The 26,064-nt window shown below is 41.3% G+C and overlaps 1 protein-coding gene across 1 annotated transcript in view; it reads right to left on the bottom strand.

The window, feature by feature from the left end:
• Positions 1-26,064, bottom strand: part of PRKCZ (protein kinase C zeta) — a 608,643-nt gene that overhangs the window by 396,466 nt on the left and 186,113 nt on the right. The window contains exon 4 of the mRNA XM_073602984.1: positions 15,136-15,225. Coding sequence (XP_073459085.1) covers positions 15,136-15,225 — 90 coding nt within the window. The remainder of the gene's footprint in view (positions 1-15,135; positions 15,226-26,064) is intronic.

The following is a 26,064-nucleotide window of genomic DNA, read 5'->3' as shown; positions in this document are numbered from 1 at the left end:
GGAAAGTCTATGTTTCTTTCTGTCATTCTGAACATAGGGAGGTTAAAGCTCTAGTTTCAGTGCTGGAGTTCTTGCAAAACGGTGCAGACAAGAATCTGGCGGTCAGCACTCTTAAGGTGCAGGTGGCCGCCTTGGGAGTTTATCTGGAGAGATCCTTATCTTCAGAAACTCTGATCATGAGATTTTTCAAAGCACTTTCCAGGTCTAGACCGGTACCGGTGAAGCATTTCCCAAATTGGGATCTCTCGGTGGTTCTGCAGGCTCTGGCTAAAGAACCATTTGAGCCTTTACAGGCCATATCCCTAAAGAATTTAACTTTGAAGACTATTTTTCTGGTCGCAATTACTTCAGCAAGAAGGATTAGTGAACTGCACGCCCTATCAGTAAAAGAGCCTTTTTTGTCAGTTTTTCCTGATAGAGTTGTCCTTAAAGTAGATCCGGGGTTTTTGCCAAAAGTGGCAAGCTTTAGTAACAGGTCTCAGGAGATTACTCTACCAACCTTTTCGGCTAACCCTTCGGGTGCAAAGGAAGAGCAGTTTCACAATTTAGACATAAGACGTATCCTATTACAGTATTTGGAAGTAACAGGAGGGTTTAGAGTTTCAGATTCATTATTTGTTCTTTTTTCTGGAAACAAGAAAGGCCAACAAGCATCAAAAGCATCATTGGCTAGATGGCTTAAGACAGCTATTTCTGTAGCCTATTCTCAAATGGGTTTATCTTCCCCGCTGGGAATTAGGGCTCATTCAACAAGAGCCCAGGCCACTACATGGGCAGAAAGAGCTGGTGCCACCCCAGATCAGATTTGTAAGGCGGCTACGTGGTCAAGCTACTTAACGTTTGTCCGTCATTACAGACTGGATCTCCTATCAGCAGGTGATCAGGCTTTTGGCAGAAAGGTTCTGCAGGCTGTGGTCCCTCCCTAGGGGGGTAAGTCTCTATTATCCTCTCAAGTGCTGTCCTGAAAGACGATAAGGGAAAATTCAAGTTAGACTTACCGGTAACTTGTTTTCCTTGAGTCTTTCAGGACAGCAGCATCCCGCCCTATTTTTACATATATATACTGTGACTAATCATATATCTCGATTATGTGTTCCAGTTTGGGGCCGGAGGTTCTCTACTACTACTGACAATGTGTGGAAAGGAGCCTCCTTTTAAAGTTTGGTGGAAGAGGTGTTTCCTGTTGGCAAGGGGAGGAGTCACTCTCTCAAGTGCTGTCCTGAAAGACTCAAGGAAAACAAGTTACCGGTAAGTCTAACTTGAATTTTTACAGTCCATTCTGGGACTTTAATTGTCGCACCTCAGATGCTACACATCCTATGCTCATCAACTTAGTTTAGTTTTAATTGGAGGGTGCTTGGGGCTGGCTGTCAAAAAATGAATCTCTCACTACAGGTCAGCCCCTAATACAGAATGGCTAAGCTGGAAAACGACAGCATAATCAACTTATTAGGATATAAATAAATAAATCCGCGCTTAGGACAATGAAAGAGCTGCTGCCTCTCCCTAATTAGTTCCCAGAGGGGTCTAATTGCGTAGGTATAATACATAATATGGGAGTACAGATGGCGCTGCCCTATTTTATAAATTGATTCGTGGTGGGTTGAGTATCAGGAGTTACAAACTATGTTCACTGGACTCAAACATATAGGTGCTACATCACTGTGTGCCTTAATATGGTCTAGGCCAAAAAATGTGACCATGTATGTGAAAGAATTGGTAATGCCTAATTAAGGATTAAACTCCTATCATACCAGTGAGAAAAGTTGCCTCACATATTAAAAATAGGTAAATAATGTGAAACATAAAGTGACCAAGATGTGAAAAAATTTTGAAAAAATTGATCCTTGAAAAGTTAATTGATTAACCACTTGCCGACCGCCTCACGTCTATATACGTGAGCAGAGCGGCACGGGCAGGCAAAATCACGTACCTGGTACGTGATTGCCTTCCCGCGGGCGGGGGGTCCAATCGGACCCCCCCCCCCGGTGCCATCGGCGGTCGGCATTTGGTTGGGAGCAATGAGAGACGAGGGGGAGACCATCCGATCGTGGCCCCCCCCTCGCGATCGCTCCCAGCCAATGAGAAACATCCCCTGCCTCTGTATAGTACACAGAGGCAGAGGATGTGATGTCATCTCTCCTCGGCTCGGCAGTTTCCGTTCCAGCGCCGAGGAGAGAAGACATGTAAGTGCACCAACACTCACACACAACACAGTAGAACATGCCAGGCACACTAAACACCCCCGATCCCCCCCCAGTCACAAACTGACACCAAGCAGGTTTTTTTGTTTTTTTTTTCCTGATTACTGCATTGGTGTCAGTTAGTGACAGTTCCTGTGGTAGGACAGTGAGTGTTAGCCCCCTGTAGTCTAGGGTACCCCCCTAACCCCCCCTAATAAAAAGTTTTAACCCCTTGATCACCCCCTGTCGCCAGTGTTGCTAAGCGATCATTTTTCTGATCGCTGTATTAGTGTCGCTGGTGACGCTAGTTAGGAACGTAAATATTTAGGTTCGCTGTCAGCGTTTTATAGCGACAGGGACCCCCATATACTATCTAATAAATGTTTTAACCCCTTGATTGCCCCCTAGTTAACCCTTTCACCACTGATCACCGTATAACTGTTACAGGTGACGCTGGTTAGTTCGTTTATTTTTTTATAGTGTCAGGGCACCCGCCGTTTATTACCGAATAAAGGTTTAGCCCCCTGATCGCCCGGCGGTGATATGCGTCGCCCCAGGCAGCGTCAGATTAGCGCCAGTACCGCGAACACCCACGCATGCACCGTACACGCCCCGTACACCTCCCTTAGTGGTATAGTATCTGAACGCATCAATATCTGATCCGATCAGATCTATACTAGCGTCCCCAGCAGTTTAGGGTTCCCAAAAACGCAGTGTTAGCGGGATCAGCCCAGATACCTGCTAGCACCTGCGTTTTTCCCCTCCGCCCGGCCCAGCCCACCCAAGTGCAGTATCGATCGATCACTGTCACTTACAAAACACTAAACGCATAACTGCAGCGTTCGCAGAGTCAGGCCTGATCCCTGCGATCGCTAACAGTTTTTTTGGTAGCATTTTGGTGAACTGGCAAGCACCAGCCCCAGGCAGCGTCAGATTAGCGCCAGTACCGCTAACACCCACACACGCAGCATACACCCCCCTTAGTGGTATAGTATCTGATCGGATCAATATCTGATCCGATCAGATCTATACTAGCGTCCCCAGCAGTTTAGGGTTCCCAAAAACGCAGTGTTAGTGGGATCAGCCCAGATACCTGCTAGCACTTGCGTTTTGCCACTCCGCCCGCCCCAGCCCAGCCCACCCAAGTGATCACTGTCACTTTTTTTTGTAGCGTTTTGGTGAACTGGCAAGCACCAGCGGCCTAGTACACCCCGGTCGTAGTCATACCAGCACTGCAGTAGCACGTGGTGACGTGGCGAGTCCCATAAGTGCAGTTCAAGCTGGTGAGGTGGCAAGCACAAGTAGTGTCCCGCTGCCACCAAAAAGACAAACATAGGCCTGTCGTGCCCATAATGCCCTTCCTGCTGCATTCGCCAATCCTAATTGGGAACCCACCACTTCTGCAGCGCCCGTACTTCCCCCATTCACATCCTCAACCAAATGCAGTCGGCTGCATGAGAGGCATTTATATGTCCTCCCGAGTACCCCTACCCAACGAACCCCCCCAGAAAAGATGTTGTGTCTGCAGCAAGCGCGGATATAGGCGTGACACCCGCTATTATTGTCCCTCCTGTCCTGACAATCCTGGTCTTTGCATTGGTGAATGTTTTGAACGCTACCATTCACTAGTTTAGTATTAGCGTAGGGTACAGCATTGCACAGACTAGGCACACTTTCACAGGGTCTCCCAAGATGCCATCGCATTTTGAGAGACCCGAACCTGGAACCGGTTACCGTTATAAAAGTTACAGTTACAAAAAAAAGTGTAAAAAAAAAAAAAAAACACAAACAAAAATAAAAAAAAATAGTTGTCGTTTCATTGTTCTCTCTCTCTCTATTCTCTCTCTCTATTGTTCTTTCTCTCTCTATTCTCTCTCTATTGTTCTGCTCTTTTTTACTGTATTATATTCTGCAATGTTTTATTGTTATTATGTTTTATCATGTTTGCTTTTCAGGTATGCAATTTTTTATACTTTACCGTTTACTGTGCTTTATTGTTAACCATTTTTTTGTCTTCAGGTACGCCATTCACGACTTTGAGTGGTTATACCAGAATGATGCCTGCAGGTTTAGGTATCATCTTGGTATCATTCTTTTTAGCCAGCGGTCGGCTTTCATGTAAAAGCAATCCTAGCGGCTAATTAGCCTCTAGACTGCTTTTACAAGCAGTGGGAGGGAATGCCCAACCCCCCCCCACCGTCTTCCGTGTTTTTCTCTGGCTCTCCTGTTTCAACAGGGAACCTGAGAATGCAGCCGGTGATTCAGCCAGCTGACCATAGAGCTGATCAGAGACCAGAGTGGCTCCAAACATCTCTATGGCCTAAGAAACCGGAAGCTACGAGCATTTTATGACTTAGATTTCACCGGATGTAAACAGCGCCATTGGGAAATTGGGGAAGCATTTTATCACACCGATCTTGGTGTGGTCAGATGCTTTGAGGGCAGAGGAGAGATCTAGGGTCTAATAGACCCCAATTTTTTCAAAAAAGAGTACCTGTCACTACCTATTGCTATCATAGGGGATATTTACATTCCCTGAGATAACAATAAAAATGATTTAAAAAAAAAAAATGAAAGGAACAGTTTAAAAATAAGATAAAAAAGCAAAAAAATAATAAAGAAAAAAAAAAAAAAAAAGCACCCCTGTCCCCCCTGCTCTCGCGCTAAGGAGAACGCAAGAGTCGGTCTGGCGTCAAATGTAAACAGCAATTGCACCATGCATGTGAGGTATCACCGCGAAGGTCAGATCGAGGGCAGTAATTTTTGCAGTAGACCTCCTCTGTAAATCTAAAGTGGTAACCTGTAAAGGCTTTTAAAGGCTTTTAAAAATGTATTAATTTTGTTGCCACTGCACGTTTGTGCGCAATTTTAAAGCAGGTCATGTTTGGTATCCATGTACTCGGCCTAAGATCATCTTTTTTATTTCATCAAACATTTGGGCAATATAGTGTGTTTTAGTGCATTAAAATTTAAAAAAGTGTGTTTTTTCCACAAAAAATGCGTTTGAAAAATCGCTGCGCAATTACTGTGTGAAAAAAAAAAATGAAACACCCACCATTTTAATCTGTAGGGCATTTGCTTTAAAATAATATATAATGTTTGGGGGTTCAAAGTAATTTTCTTGCAAAAAAAAATAATTTTTTCATGTAATCAAAAAGTGTCAGAAAGGGCTTTGTCTTCAAGTGGTTAGAAGAGTGGGTGATGTGTGACATAAGCTTCTAAATGTTGTGCATAAAATGCCAGGACAGTTCAAACCCCCCCAAATGACCCCATTTTGGAAAGTAGACACCCCAAGCTATTTGCTGAGAGGCATGTCGAGTCCATGGAATATTTTATATTGTGAAACAAGTTGCGGGAAAGAGACAAATTTTTTTTTTTTTGCACAAAGTTGTCACTAAATGTTATATTGCTCAAACATGCCATGGGAATATGTGAAATTACACCCCAAAATAAATTCTGTTGCTTCTCCTGAGTACGGGGATACCACATGTGTGGGACTTTTTGGGAGCCTAGCCACGCACAGGACCCCGAAAACCAAGCACCGCCTTCAGTCTTTCTAAGGCCGTAAATTTTTGATTTCACTCTTCACTGCCTATCACAGTTTCGGAGGCCATGGAATGCCCAGGTGGCACAAAACCCCCCCAAATGACCCAATTTTGGAAAGTAGACACCCCAAGCTATTTGCTGAGAGGTATAGTGAGTATTTTGCAGACCTCACTTTTTGTCACAAAGTTTTGAAAATTGAAAAAAGAAAAAAAAAAAATTTTTTTTTTCTGGTCTTTCTTCATTTTCAAAAACAAATGAGAGCTGCAAAATACTCACCATGCCTCTCAGCAAATAGCTTGGGGTGTCTACTTTCCAAAATGGGGTCATTTGGGGGGGGGGGGTTTGTGCCATCTTGGCATTTTATGGCCTTCAAAACTGTGATAGGTAGTGAGGAGTGAAATCAAAAATGTATGCCCTTAGAAATCCTGAAGGTGGTGCTGGGTTTTCGGGGCCCCGTACGCGGCTAGGCTCCCAAAAAGTGCCACACATGTGGTATCCCCGTACTCAGGAGAAGCAGCTGAATGTATTTTGGGGTGCAATTCCACATATGCCCATGGCCTGTGTGAGCAATATATCATTTAGTGACAACTTTTTGTAAATTTTTTTTTTTTTTTTTTGTCATTATTCAATCACTTGGGACAAAAAAAATAAATATTCAATGGGCTCAACATGCCTCTCAGCAATTTCCTTGGGGTGTCTACTTTCCAAAATGGGGTCATTTGTGGGGGTTTTGTACTGCCCTGCCATTTTAGCACCTCAAGAAATGACATAGGCAGTCATAAACTAAAAGCTGTGTAAATTCCAGAAAATGTACCCTAGTTTGTAGACGCTATAACTTTTGCGCAAACCAATAAATATACGCTTATTGACATTTTTTTTACCAAAGACATGTGGCCGAATACATTTTGGCCTAAATGTATGACTAAAATTTAGTTTATTGGATTTTTTTTATAACAAAAAGTAGAAAATATCCTTTTTTTTCAAAATTTTCAGTCTTTTTCCGTTTATAGCGCAAAAAATAAAAACGGCAGAGGTGATCAAATACCATCAAAAGAAAGCTCTATTTGTGGGAAGAAAAGGACGCAAATTTAGTTTGGGTACAGCACTGCATGACCGCACAATTAGCAGTTAAAGCGACGCAGTGCCGAATTGTAAAAAGTGCTCTGGTCAGGAAGGGGGTGGGGCGGTATAATTCAATCCGGTGCTACTCCTGTTCCTCTGTGCTGTGTGGTCCCTTCAGTAGTTCCAGGATGAGCTGTGCATTTCAAATGGACCCGGCTGCTTCACCATTTTCCACCTTTATCTGTTAAAACTCTCCAAGATGCCCAGAGAAAGAAAAACAGGGGGCTTCCTTCGTGAAGTATGTCCAGTTTATTTATGCACATAAACATTCCAAGAATTCCAAAAATCCATAAATAAAAGGTTCAAGAGAAGATACTAATGTTAACAGGCACCGCTGTCTGCAAGGATGGGACCAGGAACGAGATTTGAGCGTGCGTTCCACCTTGCGTTCCAGCGTGTACTTCCGGGTATGACGTGTGAGCGTGACTCCCTGTGAGCGGGAGTCACGCTCACACGTCATACCCGGAAGTACACGCTGGAACGCAAGGTGGAACGCACGCTCAAATCTCGTTCCTGGTCCCATCCTTGCAGACAGCGGTGCCTGTTAACATTAGTATCTTCTCTTGAACCTTTTATTTATGGATTTTTGGAATTCTTGGAATGTTTATGTGCATAAATAAACTGGACATACTTCACGAAGGAAGCCCCCTGTTTTTCTTTCTCTGGGCATCTTGGAGAGTTTAAAAGATAAAGGTGGAAAATGGTGAAGCAGCCGGGTCCATTTGAAATGCACAGCTCATCCTGGAACTACTGAAGGGACCACACAGCACAGAGGAACAGGAGTAGCACCGGATTGAATTATACCACCCCAAGGTGCCCACTCTGTCGCTCGGTACCCCTGCAGGGGTGTTTGTTTTTGGTGAGTGGGGGAGCACTGGGGGGCAAGCACTTCAAGTCACCGTTTGAGAAGCACACACACAGAAGTCACTGCTTTTTGTTCCTGTTCCTAAGGCTGAATCACTGCATATATACTGAACTTTGCTTTATAAACCATCTGGCTATAATAACTCTCTGGTTTTAGGGATAATATATTTTAAAAGGCCTATCATTTTTAAGAAAAATAATAGACTGCAAATAATTCTTTTTATATATAATATTTTTATGTATGATGTTCGTGGGATTTAATATTTATCAGAATTTGCAACATTAATAGAGATCCTATCATTGATACACTGACTAATATTTCTGGGAGTGATATATTGGTGTTTGCACTGACACTTTATTTCACATAAAGTTTTTTACTTTTATTAGGCGCCATACTGTCACAATATTTTTGAACCTTGGGGTTAATTTTAATTTAACCCTATATTTTTATAAAATCTGGTAGAGACACAACAGTACTTGCACTTGACACTTTATTTCACATATGGTTTTCACTTATTAGGTAATTTTTCCTTTAGTAGGCGCCATACTGTCACAATACTTTTGATTTCTGGGGTCTATTTTAATTTAATCAATTAACTTTTCAAGGATCAATTTTTTCAAAATTTTTTCACATCTTGGTCACTTTATTTCTCACATTATTTACCTATTTTTAATATGTGAGGCAACTTTGCTCACTGGTATGATAGGAGTTTAATCCTTAATTAGGCATTACCAATTCTTTCACATACATGGTCACATTTTTTGGCCTAGACCATATTAAGGCACACAGTGATGTAGCACCTATATGTTTGAGTCCAGTGAACATAGTTTGTAACTCCTGATACTCAACCCACCACAAATCAATTTATAAAATAGGGCAGCGCCATCTGTACTCCCATATTATCTATTATAATCAACTTATTGCGGGGAATCTAGGTGTGACCAAACACCAGCAATCCGTTTTGAATTTTGACTTGCCTGCAACTTATAATGCCAGTGGCTTCTGATATAATGTACTTTCCTATGTTCTGCACATCCGGAAAGGTGGAAGTGTAAAGAGGTACACTCTTTGCAGAACATCAAAAGTAATTACATATGCAGCAGATGTTGAACAAAGCCAAAAGCAAAGAATAAATCATGTCTCTGCAAATAACAAAGGAAGTGCGAAAGAAAGATCTGCTCAAAGCATCCCCGCATGCAGAATAATAATGAATTGTTACTACGCTAAAAATGAAGATCTTCTTTAAAAATAGTGCTCGGCAAACATGCCTGTAATATATTTGTCTAGCATGACTGTTATTTTAAAAAGGAGCTTTTATTAAAAAGAAACACAAAAAACATATGACTTTTCAATCTACTTCTCTTGCTGTTCAGCCAGTCAGTTCATAATTCTAGAAGTGTCTCTCATACTATATAGCCACTTTACCCTGTAGAGCAGGAGTCCCTTTTCTAAACCTGCAATCATTTCTCTACAGGCTTTTCAAGACTTTATCAAAAGCAGGCTTTAAATGATTCTCAAACCTCCCCCAAGCTGCCAGCTCCATGTATAGACAGCTCCAGAGTGGTGGCTTATATGCAGCTAGGAAAAACTAAATGTGCTGCCAACCAGAGAGTCACTACATTGGCCTTGTGTTACAACCAGGTATTCAATATATAGTGACAGTTTTATGATCGTGGCCACACTTTTTTTTTTACAATTTTACAGTAATGCCCTGTACACACGGTTGCACTTTCCGACGGAATATGTGCGATCGGAGCTTGTTGCTGGAAATTCCAACCGTGTGTGGGCTCCATCGGACTTTTTCCATTGGAATTTCTGACACACAAAGTTTGAGAGCAGGCTATAAAATTTTGCGACAACAAAATTCGTTCACGTAAATTCCGACCGTGTGTGGACAATTCCCACGCACAAAGTGCCACGCATGCTCAGAATAAATTAAGAGACGAAAGCTATTGGCTACTGCCCCGTTTATAGCCCTGAATGTACGCGTTTTACGTCACCGCTTTCTTGACGTTCGGAAATTCCCCCAACTTTGTGCGACCGTGTGTATGCAAAACAAGTTTGTACCAACATCCGTTCGGAAAAAATCCATTGATTTTATTGTCCGAATGACCGATCAATGTCCGACCGTGTGTACAGGGCATAAGGAGTTGAGCTTTTTACAACAGGTGTCTCGGTCACTATAAACAAACTAGAGGCATCTAAACAGCATGGATGGACGAATTCCCCCTGCTGAGCCATGGTATTCTGACGGCCAAAAATTTTTCAGCAGGCTCCTTCAACTAAAATCAATCTTCAAGAAACTGACAAGATGTGCTCAATGTATGGCAGACTTAAGAGGGCCCATGGGCAGTGCTGAAAGGGCACATATTAAAGAAGGTATGGGCAGATCGCTTATGATGTTAGTGGATTCTGAAATCTGTTGGTTTATTTAAAAGGGCACAATCTAATTTCTTAACATTTTTTTTTTGTTATTGTGGTTTCCCGTTGTGAAGATTTTCCCTTATATCTTATCCTGGATACACTACAGAAAGCAATAGGACATCTTTTTTAAAAAGGGAGGGGAAATCCCCATCTAGACAGCTTTCTACATAACAGATGTTCCCACTTAAATTATTACTCCTCAACTTTTGTTTCATTGATAATCATAACATTCTGGATTTTCCATCACTTCCTATGTCTGTGATGGTCACCGGTGCAACTAAAGAGCATAAATCACCCCAGCGAAAAAGCCAACATTAAAAGTGACAGAGGGTTCTCGCTTTCTTCCACACTCTAGCCACGCTGCCCCAGCATTACAGTGTGTCCTGACAGTAAGAGAGCCCGGACAATTTGAGTCTCCAGAATGCTTAATTACAGGGTGATTTTACCAGTGTGAAAAACAGAAAGATAAGAACAGATTTATCACTGCATATGCAGCCTGGCCACATTACAGTGTTCCATTTTCAAGGTTCAAGTGGTCTTTAAAGTGTTATTTTTGGAGTGATTAGAAAATCTGTAAGATTTTATTGCTCTCTGCCCCTATTAGGAAGATTCACCCTCTCCATTTGTCATGTTTACGATTAATCATCGAAAGTGAAAGTAAAAGTACAACCCAAATTTGAGCTGTCCACAGAAATGTAGTAGAGGGGAATTCTTCCAATGGGACACAAATTCGGGTGACCCTGGTGACAAGTGATTCCCACACTTGTGAAGGATTTCCTCTCACTTCCTATTTAGTCGTTTGGACAGGAAATTAAGAGAAATCTCTCCAATTGCACAAAAAAAAAAAAAAAAAAGAAAAAAAGACGGACTGGAGTTAAAGTAAGTATAGTTCCCAATTTTTTCTCATTTGTAAAAGCAGAAAAACAGAGATGTGAATTGTTAATAAAGCAATAGCAAATGAAGCTCAGGGCACACAGATATTTGAAAGAGCATATATAATCCAAGGCTTTACTCATTGATGTTTTGGTGGGTCATTGCCCAGATTTATATATAAACTAGGATAACAGATTCCTAAGTGGGATTCCAATGTATATAATCTACAAAAACTATTTTAAAAGTGGAACGCCAATCATATATAAAAGATAAAAATATATACAGTTCTGTATTCATAGTACATCAGGTCTTTATTTTTTAATGCAGACAGTGGAAGTATCTGAAATGGACTTCGCATCTGCCTCTTTCATTCCTTGTACAGCAGAGCCGAGACTAAATGCAAAATCCCTCAACTCCCTGCGTCACATGCCCTCTAGTTCCCTATATGTGTATGCACTGTCATTAATGTCAGTGGGCCATGTCCTTTACCAATGATCCACTGATTTCGCACTTGGCAAACTAGGCTACATATACAGTATCTTACAAAAGTGAGTACACCCCTCACATTTTTGTAAATGTTTTATTATATCTTTTCATGTGACAACACTGAAGAAATGACACTTTGTAATACAAGCTGTACACTCACTACTTTACATTGTAGCAGTGTAAATTTGCTGTCCCCTCAAAATAATTCAACACACAGCCATTAATGTCTAAAACGCTGGCAACAAAAGTGAATACACCCCTAAGTGAAAATAGCCAAGTTGGGCCCAAAGTGTCAATTCTTTGTGTGGCCACCATTATTTTCCAGCACTGCCTTAACCCTCTTGGGCATGGAGTTCACCAGAGCTTTGCAGGTTGCCACTGGAGCCCTCTTCCACTCCTCCATGACATCACGAAGCTGGTGGATGTTAGAGACCTTGCATTCCTGCACCTTCTGTTTGAGGATGCCCCACAGATGCTCAAGAGGGTTTAGGTCTGGAGACATGTTTGGGAAGTCCATCACCTTTACCCTCAGCTTCTTTAGCAAGGCAGTGGACGTCTTGGAGGTGTGTTTGGGGTCATTATGTTGGAATACTGCCCTGTGGCCCAGTCTCCAAAGGGAGGGGATCATGCTCTGCTTCATTATGTCACAGCACATTTTGGCATTCATGGTCCCCTCAATGAACTGCAGTTCCCCAGTGCCAGCAGCACTCATGCAACCCCAGACCATGACACTACCACCACCATGCTTAACTGTAGGCAAGACACTTGTCTTTTTAGTCCTCACCTGGTTGCCACCACACACGCTTGACAGCATCTGAAACAAATAAGTTTATCTTGGTCTCATTAGATCACAGGACACGGTTCCAGTAATCCATGTCCTTAGTCCGCTTGTCTTCAGCAAACTGTTTGCGGGCTTTCTTGTGCATCATCTTTAGAAGAGGCTTCCTTCTGGGACGACAGCCATGCAGACCAATTTGATGCAGTGTGTGGAGTATGGTCTGAGCAATGACAGGCTGACCCCCCCACCCATTCAACCTCTGCAGCAATGCTGGCAGCACTCATATGTCATTTTCCCAAAGACAACCTCTGGATATGATGCTGAGCTTGTGCATTCAACTTCTTTTGTTGACCATGGTGAGACCTGTTCTGAGTGGAACCTGTCCTGTTAAACCGCTGCATGATCTTGGCCACCGTGCTGCAGCTCAGTTTCAGGGTCTTGGCAATCTTCTTATAGCCTAGGCCAGCTTTATGTAGAGCAAAAATACTTTTTTTCAGATCCTCAGAGAATTCTTTGCCATGAGGTGCCATGTCGAACTCCCAGTGACCAGTATGAGAGAGTGAGAGCAATAACACCAAATTTAACAAACCTGCTCCCCATTCATACCCTGAGACCTTGTAACACTAACGAGTCAAATGACACTGGGGAGGGAAAATGGCTAATTGGGCCCAATTTGGACATTTTCACTTAGGGGTGTACTCACTTTTGTTACCAGCGGTTTAGACATTAATGGCTGTGTGTTGAGTTATTTTGAGGGGACAGCAAATTTACACTGTTATACAAGCTGTACACGCACTACTTTACATTGTAGCAAAGCGTCATTTCTTCAGTGTTGTCAAATGAAAAGATATAATAAAATATTTACAAAAATGTGAGGGGTGTACTCACTTTTGTGAGTTATTGTACATAGTCAAATGGCGACCCTTCACAAATATATACACAACCTAATATACTGTAGGTCCAACCTATATGTTTAATAAACACTGCTCTAGAGGTAAAATAAAGTATACTCTGGGTGTTCCAACACACATTTTAGATTTTTCGTTTCCTTTTGCGTGGTGTTAACCTGACAAGTATTTCAGAGAATTACAGAAATATCTCCCTAAGCATGAAGTGAGGACTCAAGGTTTGCTAGCCAGTCAAGTATAGGAGTCTTTTTTTGCGGGTTGCTTTTTAGGACATACAGTAATTATTTATAAGACAGAGTTCTTTTTGGTAATAACACACAATTTTAGTGGACTGCTGACTTTGAAAAAGTCTGATACTTGCTTGAACACTTCCTGAACACCTCAATTTTCCCTTTCTCTCTCCAATTCCCTGAAACAGGACATTATAGGACCTGCATAAAACAGAGACTGCAGAAAAGATGTAATATCTTTTCTTCTGTTTCAGAGTAATCTCAAAACAGAACTGGCATGCAGAAGGAATGTTATAACTAAAATTTACAGCTTATCACAAGACACAGTTTAAAAAGAACATTATTTATAAAGGAAATAAATATGGAATAAACTGAGGTTTTCACAACTGTTTGAGTTATTTAAGCCACCAGTCACATTGTACCACCCACTGGCAGCAATGTAACTCATTCTGCCCCAGTAGCAGAGTTTATAATGCGATACAAAACGATGACCTGGTTTTCCTTCTGAAGATTCTTTATTCTGAAGGGCATAAAATCCCTCTTGTCACTTCCTTACTTTCGTGCTGGCTGTGACATACTTGGCTGCTTTGAAGTGTTCTAATGATAATATATCGCTCTTTCAAGCAAAACCTTGGCACTTGGGACATCACTCATGTATAAAGAAAAAAAAAATGGTTCCAATTTTGTGCAGTGCATGAACAAAAGCCACGATGACCAATCTGACGTGATGTGATGGGCCAGAAACCACTGTCGACCTATCAATCTTGTCAAAAGAAATATGTATTCATTCCAGCTAAAGCTTTATAATTGTGGAAAATATTTTATCTAACGAAGAGGCAGACTTAAGCACTACATGAGCGATTAGACTACTATGGAGCATTTCAGAGACCTACATGGGCCCGACTGTTGGGCCGCATTTGCCGGTTAAATAGAAACCGGCCGACATTCGGCCTGTGTGTACTGCAGCCGATCTGACAGAAGCCGGACGTTCGGCCGGCTTTAGAGACGCTAGCTCTAAGAAACGGTACCCGGGTGATCACCCCGGTACAACCACTTTAACCAAATGACGTAAAGGTATGCGATTTAGCGTGTTGTGGTTAAAGCATGTTATACAGCACAGTGCTTGTGCTGTGTAATTTGGCCCTATCACCTGAAATAGCTGGCTGATCCTGCCTGGTTCTGCCCTCCCCCCTGTAAACTGACCACATTTTATCATGGCTATGAGCCCCGAGGTCAGTTTACGTGCCTCCATCATCCACAGCTTTCCTCCTCTCCCACCTCCTTCCATGCCTGTCAGCAATTGACAGTTTTTTTTTCCAAAAGAATTTGTGCAGCTCTAAACAGGACATATGTCAATATCCATCAAGCCCATTTGAAACAGCAATTACCAGAATGCTTGGACCATATAATCTGAGCCCCAAGATAAAGATCATAGCCAAATGCCACAAAAAACTACAGCACTTTAAATAATATTTGGTCTATCCCCTACTAACACGCTTACCATGTGTCCCAGCTTTCAAAGTACTGCTGCTAGTAAGCGCCAGCAGCGGTGACTATGCAGCATGCATGACATAACATTCTGCTGCTCCCCCTAGGATAGGCGGACAATCATGAAGTAAAGATGATCAGGCCAGGGCAATTCTGCAGGAAGGCAGGGGGTACTGCACTGGTGGCAACTCTACTGGACATACAGACTGCATGATCATAGTATGGCACTTACCATGAATGCTGAGGCCCTCCTCCTTGTATATGGTATATAGGCGGAAAGCTTCTTCCAGTTCCATTTGTGAGGAAATAGTACAGGGATCGCCTAATGCAAAAAAAGGGAGAAGAAAATGTAATTAGGATAAAATTTAACACTGCACATTTTTGGAAAAATTGACTTTGCGATAGCAAATACATAGTCTTAAAGTGGTAGTAAACCGCAAAAACAATTGGGCTCCCGCAAGATACTAGCACATTATGAAAAACTTTTCCTAAAATCAAGGCCTCCAGCTGTGCTCTGTAATCGCTGACAGGGCTTCCATCTTCACCCAGTCATCCTTTTGGGATAGCGGCAATGAAGACACTCCCGCCCATACGCACTTGTGTAACGGCTGCGGCACAGAGCTCTAAATACAGAGCACTGTCAATTCACAGCTAATGCATCGGTGATGTCACCAGCTACTACTAATGTAAATATGTCCTAAATGATGCAAGTTTAGGAGATATGTACTATACCCACAAGTAAGCCTTATTAAAGGCCTACCTGTAAGTAAAAATCACTTAGGTGGCTTTAATACCTCTTTAAAAACTTATTTACAATTTTTTGTTTAACCACTTCCAGACCGCCCACCGTGGATATACATCGCTACTTTGACGTTAAATACCGTTGTTATGGCAGCAGGTAGCTGGTTATTTTTCATTCATGGTGGGTGGTCCGCTTTAAGACAAAAGTGGTCTCTGCGGCAAGATCACTTTTATGGGCGGCAGGAGAGGTGCCCCTCCCGCCCCGTCCCAAGCATCTCTGCCACTTACCAAAGCCGCTGGAAGTGACAGACGATCTGGTCCTGTGATCCGATGGGCAGGAAGTCGAGTGAGGTAATAATGGCCCACACTCGACTCTATGCCCTTGGAGGACAGGAGCGACATCAAACGCCACTTCTGCCCAACGGCCTTAAAAGGGAATTTTTTTTTTTTTTTTTTTAAATGTTTTTCTTTTAATTAAACACTTCAATACCAGGCACTTTCGCCCTTTGCTGCCCAGGACAATTTTGAGCTTTCAGTGCTGTCGCACTTTGAAAGACAATTGCGCGGTCATATAACACTGTACTTAAACTAAATTTTTATCATTTTCTTCCCACAAATAGAGCTTTCTTTTGGTGGTATTTGATCACCTCCGGGGTTTTTATTTTTTGCTTAAACTAAAAAAGACCAACATTTTTGAAAAAAAGTTTTTCTTAGTTTCTGTTATAAAATTTTGCTTTCTCCTGGCACTGATGGGCAGCACTGAATGGACAGGTGCTGACAGGTGTTAATGCTGAGCACTGATTGGCACTATGGTGGGCACTGATGTGCACTTTATTGGGCACTGGCAGGGGGTTATGATGGGGCACTGACTGGGCACCGATTGGCAGCTTTTGGATACATTTGATGGGGGCTGTGCTGATAATCAATGTGCTGATTATCAGCACAGACCTCCCCCCCCCCCCCCCCCCCCCCCGACAGGGAGAGCCGCCGATCGACTCTCCCTGTCAGCGCGAACAGAGGAATGGCATTTACTGGCACTTCCTGGTTCTCGCGATGATCAGCTGTGATTGGTCACAGCTGGTCACATGGTAAGAAGCCTCTGTCAGAGGCTTCTTATCATGATCAGAGATGTGGCGTGTCAGACTGACACGCCGCACTCTCGATCGCCGGGCGCGCCCCAGCATTTTATCCTGCTGGACGTCATATGACGCCCAGTCAGGATAACAGAACAACTTCCCAGACCTCAATCTGTTATAGGCTGGGCAGGAACCACGTAACCACTCAGTTTTTATTGCTAGAAAATTTTTAAAAAATTCTAACACAGAATAAAATGGCGGTCATTGCAATACTTTGTCGCACTGTATTTGCTCAGCGGTCTTACAAGCGCACTTTAAAAAAATTTTTAAAAATACACCTATGTAAACATCCCTTGTAATAGAAAAAAGCATTACTGGACCTCTTAAATATGACAATATAATGCAAAAAAATAATAATTTTGTCAGGTAGCTGCTGCCATAACCACGGTATTTAGCAACATTTAACAACTTATTTTGAATGTAATTTTTTTTATTTTTAATGTACTTCCACTTTTGCAGGTAAATTGGAATAAGCCTACTTTAGATTTATAGTTGTGTTCTCATTTACATACCATAAACATTTAACAATTGTTTTTTATATGTTGCTTTTACATTAACTTTTTTTTTTTATTTACTTAGGCTGAGGATTTAGGGTATACCATGACTAACTTTGTACAGTGCTAGGAAATCGTATCAGTTGTAAACTAGATTTGAACATGGTCTATCTTAACAGGTTAGAGATCTAGAAACTGGGCTTCTGCATTCTATGTAAATGAGGGGAAACTCAGCGTGTCCCTCTTTGTCAGTGGGGACATATTGAATTTCCTCATATTTCAAATTGTTCGGAGTAGCTTGCAGGTTGCCCAAGGCCAAAATATCTAGAAAGGTAAGAATTTGTTTTTTAATGATTTTTAGGTATGTTGCGTGAATGGAAACACAAACATAGTGGTATTTTCTTTAAAAATAAATAAATAATTGACTGCAAAAGTAGAAATACACTTACAAAATTACCTAAAAATGCGTCACACAGGGAAACAAAAATACACAGTAAAATTTTAGAGAATTGTTACTTAGTTTATTTGAACCTGTCAGACAAGATCCTTGTTGGCTTTGCAATTTCCCTGTCGCTCCTACTTGTGTTCAACAGGAATTTGGATTAATTAACAAATGACGGGCTAAAGGAATAATCACAAAATTGAATCATTCTTTGCATTTCACAGTAACCTGAGGCTGGGTTCACACTGCTGCGATGGCAGACATCACATGTGATTCGCAGAGGACTTCTGTTCACATCACATGCGATGTCTGTGAGGTGCGATATCAGCCATACAGATAGTATTGCTGATATTGCACCGCATTCGGTCCAAACGTGCACAGGACTCTTTTTGTTCAGACCAGAATCGGATCACATGGGTGTTCACACCTATGCGATCCGATTCATGTCCGAACTGTCAGTTCACAGTGCGATATGCGAGCTCAACTGGGAGTGTCGTTAACATTGTATGACACTCCCCAGCAGTTCGCATATGGCAGTGTGAACTGCTGTGAGAGTCAGTGCGATGCTGGAACCTGCAGTAGATTTGCAGCGTTCCTGCACCGGAGCAGTGTGAACCCAGCCTGAATCCTTACAAAACTATAGTCCACATCAATGGTCCTGAAACATTTTACAATTATAGATCCCTTTTGAACAGCCCAACATGTCACCATATTCCCTTCACTAGGCTGTCCACTCATCATCAATAAGTGTCCTGGCAGGTACCAGTATGGCTTCATGGACAGCGAGTGGTTGAAAATATGCTGGGAATAATATTCCAGGCCTTTTCTGGAAAGCCACAAGTCCAGTGTACAGCCTGCCATACAAGTGAAGGGCATGCTGCCATACTTTTGTATATGCTGAGTATTCAATGCTTCAGTGTTTATCTACATATGTGCATACAATGTACTTCCATAACACAAGCCATCCACAATCAGGAAACACGTACATACGTGTACAGGTAAAGGCAGATGCTTCAGTGCACATTCACTTGTACTGCAGGCAGTCCGCAGCACCTGTGGCTCCCCCGGTACAGGAAAAATGCCCAGAATTTTACATCCAGCATATCATCTATGATCATGAGGCCTATGACTTCAAAAAAGGGTCAGTAGCTTGGTTTTACTCCATATATGGATAGACAGGAACAGACGGCAAGATTTTATGATATTTATTTATATAAAAACGACAAATAAAAAATACCCAAACTATCTACAATTGGTGGGATGTTTGCTGCTGTTTTTGAGCAATGAAAACATGGAATGGAGGAACAATTAACATTTTTTTTTTTTTTTAAGTAACTCATTAGTACTAGCTGAACTGTACAAAAGAAAAAAGAATGGGTACTGTATATTACACACCCATATTCGTGTTCCTCTGAGATACAATGCAAACATACATGTTTTGTAGCCAAAATTGGAACAAGACAAATGAAGAAAGCATAGAATAAACCTCCATGCCAACATCAGTTTTAGGGTCCATTGTATATCAAATAAATTATTATCCATACATGTGTTACAGCAGTCAGTTCTGCTTGCTTAACACCTATACAAAGAATAATAATCAACAGGTCAAACTGAATCATTTGGCTGTCCTGATTTCTCACAATAACACGCAAGAAAGCAAAACAACAAAGAAATAGAGATTTATGTGTATGGACTATCATTTTCAAGGGCAAATTGTGCGATTCTTTGACACCCTTGGTGACCATACCCTACCAGATTTTTTTTTGGGCAACCCCTTAGCCTTATAGGTCAGCTTATATAAAAGCTACAGCCTGGTTAAAGTGGTTGTAAAGCCTCAATGTTATACACCTTAATGTATTCAATGCTCCCCCCCAGACCCCCCCCCCCCCCTTTTCTTACTTGAGCCCAATCCAATCCAACGGTAAGCACAGCGGCTCCAGCCGCTGTCTCTCTCCTCACTGGACAGATTGATAGCAGAAGGAGCCATAGCTCATAGCTCCCGCTGCTGTCAATCAAATCCAGTGACACAGGAGCGGAGGGGGGAGAGAGACTCGTGAGCGAGCCTGCAACTACTTTAAACAGCATCTGAGTGTTCTACCACAGAGCGAAACATACATTTGCTTAAAAGCACAGTAATTAGAAAAGAATGTGTAAGCATATCAGGATCTTCTAAAAATGTCCCAGAAGACATCCAGAGGGATTACATATGTTAGGGACATCCATTATGTTAAGGCCAACATTGCTTGAATGTCATCTGACACATCAAATCAATTTCTTGATTTTTAGTTCAGGGAATCTCTTTTTTTTTTTTTTTTTTTTTTTTTTTTAAGTACTGAGACACCCAGTCCCAGTAACCAGCTCCCATACATTCAGGAAAAAAAAATGTTTAGGTACATGAAAAAAAAAAAATGATACTCACCTAGGTGAATACTGCAGTCAGTCAGCTCTGCACTGAGAAATGATCAAACACCGCTGATCAACTGTCAGTCACCGCTCTGTGCTCTCCCCTCCAGTGCTCACTGGAGTACTAGGCTGTGGAGGGGACAGGAGCAGCTGGCTCAGGCTCTCAGTGGCTTGCTGCAAGCCAGCTGCCAGTCCGGTCTGCTAATAAGGTGAGTTTGTGGAAGGCAAGACTGGGCGCACAAGGTACTGCATCAGCAAGGTCTCTCCCAGGCAAAGATTTCAAAGTTGACCGGGGATTTATGATGCCCTGTTCAAGCTCATTGAGGACCGTACACACAGTGGTTGGCCAAGAAAACTAAAACCAGCAGAAGACCGATACATCATGCTTACTTCCCTTTGACATAAAAAAAAAGCCATACGTCCCACATGGAAACAAGGCTAATTTATTCAACTATGCACAAAAATATAGGAACTGGGGTGCAGAAAAATGGCAGCAGGTGCTCTGGAATGATTAGTGAAAATTTGAAATATTTTGCTGTAGTAGGATGCAGTTTGTTCTCGAAGAGCTGGAGAGTGGTGCAATAATGAGTGTCGGCGGGCTACATTGAAGCACAGTGGAGGTTCCTTGCAAGTTTAGGGCTGCATTTCTGCAACTAGAGTTGGAGATTTGGCCATGATTAATGGAGTCCTCAATGGTGAGAAATACAGGCCGATACTCCTCCATCATGCCATACCATCAGGGAGGTGTGTGATTGGCCCCAAATTTAGTCTGCAGAAGGAAAACTACCCCAACTATATAGCCAAGGTCATTAAAAACCATCTTCATTATCAAGTCTGTTGGGGATTACATAGAGAAAGAAGTATTTGAGACAGCCTATATCCACAATACATCTGTGGTTAGTTTTCCAAGATGTTTGGAGCAAACTGAGTTCCTTCAAAAACTATGTGCAAGTGTACCTAGAAGAATTGATGCTGTTTTGAAGGCAAAGGGTGGTGACACCAAATATTTATTTGATTTGGATTAATCTTCTGTTCAATTACTTTTTTTCTTTTACTCTTATAGTTAATTGATAAAAACAATTAACACTTCTATTGCTGAAAGAACTATTACATTTACAGCAGGGGGGGGGTCCAACCTTTTATCCTTCCTGGGCCACATTGGAAGAAGAGGAATTGTCTTGGGCCACACATAAAATACACTAACAAGAAGGATAGCTGATGAGCAAAAAAAAAAGTCAGATCACAAATTAACGATCACTGATATAGATAACGTACCTATCTGAGTACTAAAACATTTTTTTGTCCCATTTTTTACAATAAATGTAAAAAAAGAGGGCAACATAAAACTAGTGCAATATTTGACACTGTTTTGCTAAACTAATGCATCAATATCTGGTTTGATGGATTTAGTAGCAATTCTCAAATTCTCAAGGCATCACATATTTTAGTTCCAATTTTGCCCTTTGTGTGCTTCATCCTTGAAAACAGTTGCTCACAAATATAAGTGCTGCCGAAAACTGATGGCATGAATGAGGCATGATTGTAAAGAGTGAGATAGTTTTTTTGGGAAGATAAAACTTATAGAAGTCCTGTAAAGAGATACTTTCAAATTTTTCTTCATCCGCATGTGTTCGCTATGTGTAAACAAATTTTTACAAAAAAATAAATAAATAAATAAATTATATTTTTAAGTTTATAATTTTATGTTGGGCCGAAATCATAGGCATTGTGGGCTGCAGTTTAGACATCCCTTATTTACAGCATTTTTCACACCTGCCTAAACTTTTCGCACAGTACTGCATATATGTGTGCACACGCATTTTGGTGTGCATAACTTGGGTGTGCTGCATATGTTGCACACACACACTGATGTGCATTGTTGTAATGCATTGCAGTGTTTGACTGGGTTTCCTTTTTTCTATATTATAGTCATTCAAAGCTATGTGCAGCAGCACACCGAAAGGCACTGTTGTATATTAACACACTGCATTGCAAATAAATGTATCCCAGCATAATTTTAGCACAGTGCACAGGTGAAAGCCAAGATCCAGGTTGCTCATTTACAGCTTTATTTGAACTGCACAAAACGTGCACTTCCTTCACTGCAATGTTTGGCAGCTCACTCGCAGCGCGATTCATGTGCTGCGATAAAATGTAGCACTGTGTTGCAGTGTGAATGGGACACATAGTAAACAATTGTTTCTTGTGTGTCCCTGGGGTGAAAGATGTTTTACCATGCGGTAAAATGTTTGTCACAGCACATAGTGTGAATTGGCCCCAAGGGCACTTTCACGTTCACAGCGCCCGGGCATCGGCGGTAAACCGCGGGGTTTTTTTTAGCAGCGCTCTTTCATAAGTGGTGTATACACCGCTCCTAAAGCGCCTCAAAGAAGCTGCTTGCGGGACTTTTTTTTTTACATCCTGCCAGCGCACCCCGCTCAAGTGTGAAAGTACTTGGGCTTTCACATTGGAGTGACAGGAGAGGCCTTTTACAGGCGCCATTTTTATTGGTATGGCGCCTCAGTGTTAAAGGGGTCTAAAAGTGGAGTGCAGGGCCTGGGCACGAAAGGATTAAATGTATACTCCATTCAAAAGATTTTTCTATTTAAGACAATGTTGCACAGGCCACACATTTTTTTTTTAAATCTTAAACAGAGTTTAGGCTCGGAGTTATAGCTTCTGTCTCAACCTTCAGAATTACATAATTATTTAATTTTCCTTCTAACTCACACAGAGCCACAGCAAACACTGATGTTCTTGCACATTTAAACATCTGTTTCACTGCAAAAAAAAAAGGAAAAAGGAAAATGAAAGATTTCCAGGAGCACAAACATTTACACGTGCCATTCTTTAACAAGTCAAAGAATGATTTGCAAAATGTGGTGTAGTGAACCAAAAATATTTCACTTTTTATTATGCAATATTTATTAAAAGCTTTTTATGCTGATAAATACTGATCATTTGTGAATGTAAAAATAGTGCCAAGAACACAAATTGTGAGACAGATAAAAGAGCAGAAAGCACAAAATCATAGAAACAAAGGCAAAATTAAAAACAATGCTGGGTTTGAACTAAAGAGAGCCACAGACTGCACAGAAATAAATTTTATATAAATGCAATTACTGAACACAGACTAAACACTGGATAGAGTCAAGGACACAACCAAGCACTCCTTTATGGAGAGAGTAAAGCACAGTGTTGGGATTAAGCTCTGGACAGAGTACAAGCAAAAAGGTGAATAAGGGTCCTATTTATTTACAAAGTAGCAGAACGGCTTCACTATGTCCATACTGTAGCAAAAAGAAAAAAAGAAGCGGTTTGTGGATTCGGTATATAGTTTTACACATGTGGAGCCTTCTTTCTTTACCAGCATAGTTTGCCTGATGGTGCTTTGTGGAGGTGAATGAGGATCTATTCTGAGAGGCCCATTAGCATCAGTTTTTTTAACAATCCTTTTTGTGGCCAGCATGTGTAACCTCCTGTGCCAAGGGGTCATATAGTTTTGGCAAGAAGCTTCATATCCACGTAAACTTTTTTTCCCTGTGCTGGTGAAAAAAAAAAACAAACTTTTTTTTAATAGCCCCACAGCTGCTGGCAAATGCAGTGACACCTCCTAGTGTCTAAAAATCAGTAACACATTTTTGAAAGCAGTGCTTGTGAAAATATTCAAAATAAACTACAATAAAAAAGTGCAAATATGAATCCAGTCAAAATACCCAAAGTCCAGTGCAATGTAAATTGTGCCAGTTTTTTAATGTCCTCAAAACAGTCTATGTTTCATTTCATACAAATTCCAACTGTGTTTCCTTGTCTGTGTTATGCGTTTCCTAAATAGATAAAGGCTTACCAGATAATCATGACCTCTTATTAAAAAAATGAGTCATGAAAACACTTCTTCCCAAAAGGAAAAGGATTGGCAGAACATTCAAGGCTTCCCCTCCCAACCACATCTTTCATACGTGAATAAAGACAGGTCAAAGAAACATGCTCCAATTCCTCTCCTCCACTTCTCCTACTGTGGTGTAGCGACAACCACTACGTTCAGTTCGGGCCCAGCATCAAAACATATATATCTACAGTGTAGTATGTATTAACCACTTAGGTCCTGGGTTTTTCCCCCTTAATGACCAGGCCATTTTTTGAGATACAGCACTGCATTGGTTTAACTGACAATTGCGCGGTCGTGCAACACTGTACCCAAACAAAATTTATGTCCTCTTTTTTCCACATATAGAGCTTTTTTTAGGTTCGTATTTGATCACCTCTGTTTTTTTTTTTTTTTTTTGTGCTATCAACAAAAGAAGACCGAATATTTTGGGGAAAAAAAAATATCCAATAAAAAAAGAAAAGTCAAAATTCAAAACCTATTCATCAGTTTAGGCCAATATGTATTCTACATATTTTTGGTAAAAGAAAAATAAATATCCCAATAAGCATACATTGACTGGTTTGCACAAAAAAGTCATTGCGTCTACAAACTATGGGATAGATTTATGACATTTTTTTTCTACTAGCAATGGTGGCAATCAGCGATTTTTAGCGGGACAGTGACATTGCGGTGAACAAATTAGACACCAAGTGACACTTTTTGGGGATCAGTGACACTGATACTGTGATCAGTGCTAAAAAAAAAAAAAAAAAGCACTGTCACTGTATAAATAACACTGTAGGGAAGGGGTTAACACCAGGGGTGATCAAAGGGTTAAGTGTGTTCCTAGGGAGTGATTTCTAACTGTGTGAGGGATGGACTGACTGGAAGAAGAGAGACAGTCTGTGTTCCCGCTTAGCAGGAACACAAGATCTCTCTCTTCCTCTCTGACAGAACGACAGTCTGCCTTGTTTACATAGAAAGACCACTATTCTGCCTCTCCAGTGAATGATTGGCGGGTACCACTGATAGTCTCCCGCTGTGTCTAATCATAGCGGGAGCGGGATGCCGGCTGCGTGCGCACACCGGAGACCCAGAAGAGGAAACAACGTACAGGTACGTTGTTTTGTGCAGCCGGGCCACCCTTCTCCAGTCAATGTGCAGTGGGCAGTCTGGAAGCAGTTCATTACAAATATAAAACCTCATAGAGTATTCTACTTGCAGAACAAAAAACACAGTTGCCCCTTCATCCACTATAATCCCGGAATTATAAGTATATAAAAGGCTCACCGGATTTTGATATCTATGTTGGTGGAGAAGCTCAAAACTTAATTTGTCACGCACAATGATTTTGGCTTTTATAGCTTTATTCCTAATCATGGAAGTGGACTATAATTTTTTCTGATGCTATAACTCACCGCATGTTTTTATATTTAGATTATTATTTTAAAGTGGGGAAAATTATTCGATCCCCTGCAGATTTTGTAAGTCTGCCCACTTACAAAGAAATGAGGGGTCTAAAATTGTTATCATAGGTGTATTTCAAATGATAGAGACAGAATGTCAACCAAAAACCCAGAAAAAACACAAGATACAAATGTTATAAATTGAGTAAAATAACTATTTGATCCCCTACCAACCAACAATAATTCTGTCTCAAGTGGTACACAGATTAGTCCTTTTAATTTAAGAAGGTGTTCCTAACAACTTGTTATGTGTATATAAGACACCTGTCCACAGAATCTTTCTTCCATCCAAACCGCACCATCAGGGGCAAGACCATAGAGGTGTCAAAGAACATCAGGGACAAGAGTGTAGACCTGCACAAAGCTGGAATAGGCTACAAGACCATCATTAAGAAGCTTGGTGAGAAGACAACTGTTGGAACGACTATTCGCAAATGAAAAAAAATACAAAATAACCATCAATTGCCCTTGGTCTTGCGCTCCATGCAATATTTCACCCCATAGGGCAAGGATGATCATGAGAAAAGTGAGGGACCAGCTCAGAACCATACAGGAGGAGCTTATGAATGATCTCAAGGTAGTTGAGACCACAGTAACAAAACCATTAGTAA

The sequence above is a fragment of the Aquarana catesbeiana genome, linkage group LG10 (genome assembly GCF_042186555.1).
Source record: "Aquarana catesbeiana isolate 2022-GZ linkage group LG10, ASM4218655v1, whole genome shotgun sequence".
Classification (NCBI taxonomy): Eukaryota; Metazoa; Chordata; class Amphibia; order Anura; family Ranidae; genus Aquarana; species Aquarana catesbeiana.
The sequence above is the reverse complement of the archived record's forward strand: the minus strand, read 5'-3'. Positions and strand labels throughout refer to the sequence as shown.